The sequence below is a fragment of the Conger conger genome, chromosome 3 (genome assembly GCF_963514075.1).
Source record: "Conger conger chromosome 3, fConCon1.1, whole genome shotgun sequence".
NCBI classification, from domain to species: domain Eukaryota; kingdom Metazoa; phylum Chordata; class Actinopteri; order Anguilliformes; family Congridae; genus Conger; species Conger conger.
In genome coordinates, this window is record NC_083762.1 from 83,227,910 (window position 1) to 83,238,105 (window position 10,196).

The 10,196-nt window shown below is 47.2% G+C and overlaps 1 protein-coding gene across 5 annotated transcripts in view; it reads left to right on the top strand.

Moving 5' to 3' along the window:
- Positions 1–10,156, top strand: part of LOC133123788 (interleukin-1 receptor type 1-like) — a 32,687-nt gene extending 22,531 nt beyond the window's left edge. For all 5 annotated transcript variants that reach the window (XM_061234332.1, XM_061234336.1, XM_061234334.1 and 2 more), the window contains exons 10-11: positions 1,833–2,006; positions 7,251–10,156. In XM_061234332.1, the coding sequence (XP_061090316.1) occupies positions 1,833–2,006; positions 7,251–7,642 (566 nt within the window). In that variant the 3' untranslated portion in view covers positions 7,643–10,156. The remainder of the gene's footprint in view (positions 1–1,832; positions 2,007–7,250) is intronic.
- Positions 10,157–10,196: the final 40 nt, after the last annotated feature.

Sequence of the window (10,196 nt, forward strand, 5' to 3'; positions counted from 1 at the left end):
GGGTCTTCCCCAGCTTATCTACAAAAAATCATCAGACCCTACACCCCTGCCGGACCTCTTCGTTCAGCCTCCACAGGCTGCTTGGCACCTCCCCCTCTCCGAACCTCCACCTCACGCTCTGTTCTGGCTCCACAGTGGTGGAACAAACTCCCCGTTGAGGTCAGAACTGTAGAATCTCTCCCCACCTTCAAGCGCAAGCTGAAGACACACCTCTTCAAGCAGCACCTCTCCCCATCCCTCCCTACCTCCCTGTGAACCTTAATTGTTGTCTCTGTCACTTGCTTTGTGTATCGGTATTTCTAGTTGGCTAGGTAAGCAGTGTTTGGATAGTTAACTTTGGTCACTTTTGCTCTGTTGTTTGTTTGTTTCTTTGTTAAAAAAATATATAAAAATAACAAAATTGGCCCTCGTCCTTATCTTTGTTGTACAGGTAGCAGTTGAAATTGTACTTCCCTCTAGGGTCTTTCAGTGAACTTATCCCTGGTTATGGGTACACACTTTGCTGTACGTCGCTCTGGATAAGAGCGTCTGCCAAATGCCAATAATGTAATGTAATGTAATCCAGAATGCAGCAGCTCGTCTGGTCTTCAACCTTCCCAAATACTCACACGTCACCCCCCTGCTTACTTCCCTCCACTGGCTCCCTGTCATGGCTCGCATCAAATTCAAAACATTGGTGCTAGCCTTCCAAGCAGTTAAGGGGTCTTCTCCAGCTTACCTACAAAAAATAATCAGACCCTACACCCCTGCCAGCCTCTTCGTTCAGCCTCCACAGGCCGCTTGGCACCTCCCCGTCTCCGAACCTCCACCTCACGCTCACAACTACTGTCTGTTCTTGCTCCACAGTGGTGGAATGAACTCCCCGTTGAGGTCAGAACTGTAGAATCTCTCTCAACCTTCAAGCGCAAACTGAAGACGCACCTCTTCAAGCAGCACCTTTCCCCGTCCCTCCCTACCTCCTTAATTGTGGTCTTTGTGATTTACTTTGTGTATCGGTATTTTTAGTTGGCTAGGTAAGCAGTGTTTGGATAGTTAAGTTTGGTCACTTTTGCTTTGTTGTTTGTTTGTTTATTTGTTTGTTTAAAAAAATAAAATAAAAAATTCAAATAGGCCCTGGTCCTTTTCTTTGTTGTACAGGTACTTCCCTCTAGGGTCTTTCAGCACACTTATCCCTGGTTATGGGTATGCACTTTGCTCTGGATAAGAGCGTCTGCCAAATGCCATTAATATAATTGTGTAATGTAATGTAATTCAGTCATTGTATTCTCACTAATACCACCAAATACAGTTATATTATCTCACTGTCCCCATGTCTAATAATAGGGTTGTACTGTCTAACCGTGTCAACCAATGAGGGTGTATTACTGTACCACCACTAAATTTGAACCCCCATAAGAATTGCTCACTCACTGCCAATTCTGCCACAGTCTGAAGCCTAACCCAAACCCAAATCTATTGTCACTTCTATTGTCACTATCTTTAGCATTTTGCATTTTGTACCTTAATCTAGGACTTGTGAAGTTGTATTTTTAGTTGTAATTGTCACGGACTTGGCCTAGCTACTCTGAATACTGGAGATACAGTGGGATCAAATAATTATTGCTCTCACTGTATGTTCATGGCCTTATAACTGATTACATATGAATTGTACCTTATCTGACATGTTTGGTTATTTGTTGTATGACCCTGATATGCATGTTTCATATGTTGCTTTGGATAAAGCACCTGCAAAATAAAATGTAATTTAATTCTTGTTTTATGCACCCAGTATGGGCACAGGGAGCAGTGAGGATGTCTCTCCCATACAGACATTGTTCTCTGTCCTGCCCCAGGGGCTGATGGGAAGGATTATGACGCGTACGTGGTGTATCCTGGGATGTGTGATACGGCTTCCTGTGGGCAGAGTCAGCCGGAGACGTTTGTTCTTCACACCCTGCCCCATGTCCTAGAGCAATGCTGCGGCTATAAGCTCTTCATCTTCGGACGGGACAGCCTGCCTGGGGAGGGTGAGCGCTCTACCCCTAACCCTAAACCTACCTCTAACCCAACCCTTATCCAACTCTTACCCTGCTGCTGAAACCCTGACCCAACTCTTACCCTGCTGCTGAAACCATAACCCAACTCTTACCCTGCTGCTGAAACCATAACCCAACTCTTACCCTGCTGCTGAAACCATAACCCAACTCTTACCCTGCTGCTGAAACCCTAACCCAACTCTTACCCTGCTGCTGAAACTCTGACCCAACTCTTACCCTGCTGCTGAAACCATAACCCAACTCTTACCCTGCTGCTGAAACCCTAACCCAACTCTTACCCTGCTGCTGAAACCCTAACCCAACCCTTACCCTGCTGCTGAAACCCTAACCCAACACTTACCCTGCTGCTGAAACCAAAACCCAACTCTTACCCTGCTGCTGAAACCCTGACCCAACTCTTACCCTGCTGCTGAAACCATAACCCAACTCTTACTCTGCTGCTGAAACCATAACCCAACTCTTACCCTGCTGCTGAAACCATAACCCAACTCTTACCCTGCTGCTGAAACCATAACCCAACTCTTACCCTGCTGCTGAAACTCTGACCCAACTCTTACCCTGCTCCTGAAACCATAACCCAACTCTTACCCTGCTGCTGAAACCATAACCCAACTCTTACCCTGCTGCTGAAACCATAACCCAACTCTTACTCTGCTGCTGAAACCATAACCCAACTCTTACCCTGCTGCTGAAACCCTAACCCAACTGTTTCCCTGCTGCTGAAACCTTAACCCAACTCCTACCCTGCTGCTGAAACTCTGACCCAACTCTTACCCTGCTGCTGAAACCCGAACCCAACTCCTACCCTGCTGCTGAAACTCTGACCCAACTCTTACTCTGCTGCTGAAACCCTAACCCAACTCTTACCCTGCTGCTGAAACCCTAACCCAACTCTTACCCTGCTGCTGAAACCCTGACCCAACACTTACCCTGCTGCTGAAACCCAAACCCAACGCTTACCCTGCTGCTGAAACCCTAACCCAACTCTTACCCTGCTGCTGAAACCCTGACCCAACTCTTACCCTGCTGCTGAAACCCTGACCCAACTCTTACCCTGCTGCTGAAACCATAACCCAACTCCTACTCTGCTGCTGAAACCCTGACCCAAATCTTACCCTGCTGCTGAAACCATAACCCAACTCCTACTCTGCTGCTGGAACCATAACCCAACTCTTACCCTGCTGCTGAAACCATAACCCAACTCTTACCCTGCTGCTGAAACCCTAACCCAACTCCTACTCTGCTGCTGAAACCCTGACCCAACTCTTACCCTGCTGCTGAAACCATAACCCAACTCTTACTCTGCTGCTGAAACCCTGACCCAACTCTTACCCTGCTGCTGAAACTCTGACCCAACTCCTACCCTGCTGCTGAAACCCTAACCCAACTCTTACCCTGCTGCTGAAACCCTAACCCAACTCTTACCCTGCTGCTGAAACCCTAACCCAACTCTTACCCTGCTGATGAAACCCTAACCCAACACTTACTTTGCTGCTGAACCAATAACCCAACTGTTTCCCTGCTGCTGAAACCTTAACCCAACTCCTACCCTGCTGCTGAAACTCTGACCCAACTCTTACCCTGCTGCTGAAACCCGAACCCAACTCCTACCCTGCTGCTGAAACTCTGACCCAACTCTTACTCTGCTGCTGAAACCCTAACCCAACTCTTACCCTGCTGCTGAAACCCTAACCCAACTCTTACCCTGCTGCTGAAACCCTGACCCAACACTTACCCTGCTGCTGAAACCCAAACCCAACGCTTACCCTGCTGCTGAAACCCTAACCCAACTCTTACCCTGCTGCTGAAACCCTGACCCAACTCTTACCCTGCTGCTGAAACCCTGACCCAACTCTTACCCTGCTGCTGAAACCATAACCCAACTCCTACTCTGCTGCTGAAACCCTGACCCAAATCTTACCCTGCTGCTGAAACCATAACCCAACTCCTACTCTGCTGCTGGAACCATAACCCAACTCTTACCCTGCTGCTGAAACCATAACCCAACTCTTACCCTGCTGCTGAAACCCTAACCCAACTCCTACTCTGCTGCTGAAACCCTGACCCAACTCTTACCCTGCTGCTGAAACCATAACCCAACTCTTACTCTGCTGCTGAAACCCTGACCCAACTCTTACCCTGCTGCTGAAACTCTGACCCAACTCCTACCCTGCTGCTGAAACCCTAACCCAACTCTTACCCTGCTGCTGAAACCCTAACCCAACTCTTACCCTGCTGCTGAAACCCTAACCCAACTCTTACCCTGCTGATGAAACCCTAACCCAACACTTACTTTGCTGCTGAACCAATAACCCAACTCTTACCCTGCTGCTGAAACCCTTACCCAACTCGTACCCTGCTGCTGAAACCCTGACCCAACTCTTACCCTGCTGCTGAAACCATAACCCAACTCTTACCCTGCTGCTGAAACCATAACCCAACTCTTACCCTGCTGCTGAAACCATAACCCAACTCTTACCCTGCTGCTGAAATTCTGACCCAACTCTTACCCTGCTGCTGAAACCCTAACCCAACTCTTACCCTGCTGCTGAAACCCTAACCCAACTCTTTCCCTGCTGCTGAAACCATAACCCAACTCTTACCCTGCTGCTGAAACCCAAACCAAACTCATACTCTGCTGCTGAAAACCTGACCCAACTCTTACCCTGCTGCTGAAACCATAACCCAACTCTTACCCTGCTGCTGAAACCCTGACCCAACTCTTACCCTGCTGCTGAAAATCTGACCCAACTCTTACCCTGCTGCTGAAACTCTGACCCAACTCTTACCCTGCTCCTGAAACCATAACCCAACTCTTACCCTGCTGCTGAAACTCTGACCCAACTCTTACCCTGCTGCTGAAACCCTGACCCAACTCTTACCCTGCTGCTGAAACCCTAACCCAACTCTTACCCTGCTGCTGAAACCATAACCCAACTCTTACCCTGCTGCTGAAACCATAACCCAACTCTTACCCTGCAGCTGAAACCATAACCCAACTCTTACCCTGCTGCTGAAACTCTGACCCAACTCTTACCCTGCTGCTGAAACCCTAACCCAACTCCTACTCTGCTGCTGAAACCATAACCCAACTCCTACTCTGCTGCTGGAACCATAACCCAACTCTTACCCTGCTGCTGAAACCATAACCCAACTCTTACCCTGCTGCTGAAACCATAACCCAACTCTTACCCTGCTGCTGAAACCCTAACCCAACTCCTACTCTGCTGCTGAAACCCTGACCCAACTCTTACCCTGCTGCTGAAACCATAACCCAACTCTTACTCTGCTGCTGAAACCCTGACCCAACTCTTACCCTGCTGCTGAAACTCTGACCCAACTCCTACCCTGCTGCTGAAACCCTAACCCAACTCTTACCCTGCTGCTGAAACCCTAACCCAACTCTTACCCTGCTGCTGAAACTCTGACCCAACTCTTACCCTGCTGCTGAAACCCTAACCCAACACTTACCCTGCTGCTGAAACCATAACCCAACTCCTACTCTGCTGCTGGAACCATAACCCAACTCTTACCCTGCTGCTGAAACCATAACCCAACTCTTACCCTGCTGCTGAAACCATAACCCAACTCTTACCCTGCTGCTGAAACCCTAACCCAACTCCTACTCTGCTGCTGAAACCCTGACCCAACTCTTACCCTGCTGCTGAAACCATAACCCAACTCTTACTCTGCTGCTGAAACCCTGACCCAACTCTTACCCTGCTGCTGAAACTCTGACCCAACTCCTACCCTGCTGCTGAAACCCTAACCCAACTCTTACCCTGCTGCTGAAACCCTAACCCAACTCTTACCCTGCTGCTGAAACCCTAACCCAACTCTTACCCTGCTGCTGAAACCCTAACCCAACACTTACCCTGCTGCTGAAACCATAACCCAACTCTTACCCTGCTGCTGAAACCCTAACCCAACTCGTACCCTGCTGCTGAAACCCTGACCCAACTCTTACCCTGCTGCTGAAACCATAACCCAACTCTTACCCTGCTGCTGAAACCATAACCCAACTCTTACCCTGCTGCTGAAACCATAACCCAACTCTTACCCTGCTGCTGAAACCATAACCCAACTCTTACCCTGCTGCTGAAACCATAACCCAACTCTTACCCTGCTGCTGAAACTCTGACCCAACTCCTACTCTGCTGCTGGAACCATAACCCAACTCTTACCCTGCTGCTGAAACCATAACCCAACTCTTACCCTGCTGCTGAAACCATAACCCAACTCTTACCTTGCTGCTGAAACTCTGACCCAACTCTTACCCTGCTGCTGAAACCCTGACCCAACTCTTACCCTGCTGCTGAAACCCTAACCCAACTCTTACCCTGCTGCTGAAACCATAACCCAACTCTTACCCTGCTGCTGAAACCATAACCCAACTCTTACCCTGCTGCTGAAACCCTAACCCAACTCCTACTCTGCTGCTGAAACCCTGACCCAACTCTTACCCTGCTGCTGAAACCATAACCCAACTCTTACTCTGCTGCTGAAACCCTGACCCAACTCTTACCCTGCTGCTGAAACTCTGACCCAACTCCTACCCTGCTGCTGAAACCCTAACCCAACTCTTACCCTGCTGCTGAAACCCTAACCCAACTCTTACCCTGCTGCTGAAACCATAACCCAACTCTTACCCTGCTGCTGAAACCATAACCCAACTCTTACCCTGCTGCTGAAACCATAACCCAACTCTTACCCTGCTGCTGAAACTCTGACCCAACTCTTACCCTGCTGCTGAAACCCTAACCCAACTCTTACCCTGCTGCTGAAACCCTAACCCAACTCTTTCCCTGCTGCTGAAACCATAACCCAACTCTTACCCTGCTGCTGAAACCCAAACCAAACTCATACTCTGCTGCTGAAAACCTGACCCAACTCTTACCCTGCTGCTGAAACCATAACCCAACTCTTACCCTGCTGCTGAAACCCTGACCCAACTCTTACCCTGCTGCTGAAACTCTGACCCAACTCTTACCCTGCTGCTGAAACCATAACCCAACTCTTACCCTGCTGCTGAAACCCTAACCCAACTCTTACCCTGCTGATTAAATCTGTTAAGTAGGCTTTTAAGAATTTGGTATGAGAAAATTAAAATATTTTAAATTTTAATTTGACCCAGTAGTCTCCCATCCTCTTCATCCTTCATGCATGCACTTGAGTAAAAGCTGCAGCTATAACAGTGCACATCTCTCCCTGCAGCGATGGCGGACAGCATCCGGGAGAACATCACCCGCAGCAGCCGCCTTCTCCTGCTGTACACGCCCTCTGCCTTCTCTGCGCAGGGCAGGGAGGCGGGCGTGGCCTGGGATGACGGGGCCCTGCTCCTGGCCCAGCAGACAGGCCTTCACTGCGCTCTGGTGGAGGAGACACTGCCGGTTCTCCTGCTGGAGCTGGAGGAGGTGACAGATTGCTCTGCCTTCCCAGAATCCTTGCTGCACCTGAGGAGGAAGCAGGGAGCGGTGCAGTGGTGGCGTGTGGGCGGGGCAGGGCCACAGAGGCTCTGCCCCTCCTCACGGTTCTGGAAGCTGGTCCGCTACCACATGCCTGCGAGGGGCCGGCCGGGGGGGGGGATTAACTGCACAGTGCCTTAAGCCTCTGGGGTCGGCCAGCAATACCGACATGATCAGATCAACTTTTCTTTCTATTTGGATGATTACATTTTTACTTTTTTACCATACAGACGCAACAGACATTGACAGAAACCTTAGAATTTTGACTTTGTAATGCACCTATTGACATATAATATTAATAGTTTTAAAACATTTTAAATTAGATGAAAAGGCCACTGTGATTTCTTAATCTCATTAATATGTGAGTTTCGCTCTGTGCAGATTTGGCTCATTTCATTCAAATTGAAACAAGGCGATAATTATCCTCTGGCATTGCCTTGTGCTTGCAGCTAAACATGAACCGTTTTGTAAAATGGCATGCACACGCTTGTGAATGGTATCTTCATTGAATGTCGTCTGTGGCGATTTCCTGAATCAAAAAAAACGTATTTGTTTCTGTCTTCTAAATGGCTCACTGAGTATGACTTCGTCTTAGAGGTAGGGAGGTAAATTATAATAATAATTTAATGTAATGTGTGAAAAGCCTACTTACCTGGCAGGACCGCATACCACATACATCTAGGGCAATTTACAACCAACATATGATTCTGATCTACTTACTGTTAACATATTATTGTAGCAGAGTTTGTGCTGAAAACAAAGACATGAAACACTTTGGAATCACTGTGTATAAAGTTGAGTAAAATGACATGGCACATGGCACAGTCACCATAACCCCCCTAACCCCCCTAACCCTAACCCTAACCTTAACCAGAGGGTTAATCCTGGAGTGGAATTAACTGCACCCCGGGTGATACACTGGAAAATATTATACGCCTTCTCTGTGGTCTGAGCTGGAACAGGAAGTAAGCTGTGTGTCACTGGAGGGCAGGAAGTTGCTTCTGTGTGAAGATTCTACCTCATTACCCAAGACAGTGTTACACACCCTCCTAATGTGTGAAATCATAGTATCTCTGCTGCGGGTCTACATGCTCTTCTTGCATAATGGGGAGTCATGTTAGTACTGACTGCAGGGATTTTCAGATCTCAGTTCACTCTGATTCAGTGGCAGGTCACACATTGTATGAACCCATTTGACATGTTAAATATTAAATATGAAAAGTAAGATCTGAGCAAATGTGACTTCTTGTAAGGACTCAGCATTTATTTGTTTACTGAAACAAAAACAAAAAAATAAGAAAAGAATTTGATAAATAAAGAAAGAAAATATTTCCTTGAATGTTTTGTGATTCAGTTTGCTGGTGGCCTAAAAGAAGGACAAATAATCTCTGCTGGCATGTCAGAACATGTCTAAACTGCCACATGCATACTCCCACCCAACCAGCCAAACCTCTGCCGATGGTATCTTGCATCTGATTGTACAGCTCCTATGTTTTTCAAATGGAGAGGCACATTACTCAGCCCTGAACCACAGATTATATCAAACCACCAGATACTCAGCTCCGTTATATCAACACTGACACTTCAAACCATTCTAATTTGATGTTTCTTGATGTGTCTTGATGTGTCTTGGTGGGCCTTGATGTGAAATTGTATGTGTCTTCCTTCTGCAAGCTCAATAAGGATGGGTATTTGGATGGATATAACTAACAATGTTACAACAATGTTACTTTCTCCCCACTCTGGGCACCTGCCCGGAGCTCTACCCCAACTTTTCCTGCGCACCCCCTCCTGGCCCGGAGCTCCAGCCCAAGACCAGCCATACAACTCCCTCCTGCCACTGCTGATTCAGCTGTAGCACCAAGCCTGTCCCCTTGCCTGACAGTGCCACCCATTGGTGTTCCTGCCATCTGTGCTTCACGTTATTGGACATTTATGTACTTTTATTTAAACTGGTTTTCTGTTTAAAACCATTGTTTCTACAAACCAGTGTCAACCAGTGGCAGATGGGTTCCCCTACTGAGTCAGGTTCTGCTCAAGGTTTCTTCCTGTTTCCAGGGGGGTTTTCCTTGCCACTGTTGCCCTAGGCATACTCTTGGGGCCGGGTTTCTCTGTAAAGCTGTTTTGTGACAAAGGCCCATTGTAAAAAGCGCTATACAAATAAAATTGAATTGAATTGAATTGAATATTTTCTCCTGTGAACATGGGAAACTCCTATAGCTAAGTGTTATAGCATGGGAAACTCCTATAGCTAAGGAGATCAGACCTGTCAGATGTGAGGAGATTGGCAGTGTCTGAGTGTCTGTCAAAGTACAATGCAACATATCCTGTTATGGTTGTGCTCTTGTCTCTGTTGTGTCTTTTATATTCATTTACTACTTTTAGACTACTTTTAAGTACTTTATAGAGCAAGTTATTGATAATAATAATATGAATAATAAGAATGATGTCCTATATGAGCTAAAGATTTTCATTTTGGCATTGATGTATTCAGGATGTAAATAGGTGGGAAATGTAAAATGGTTCATGTCTAAATTAAATAAGGGGAACACCATACGCCGTGTATTTCTGCAGAATGTGTCAGACTACCATATCATTGGGATGTTTATTTTTTTGTGTAGAAAAAAACTGAATAAAAACCTCCAGAGACATAGATACTGTTTTCTGCATGTCTAAATAGTGCTGACATTTGTGG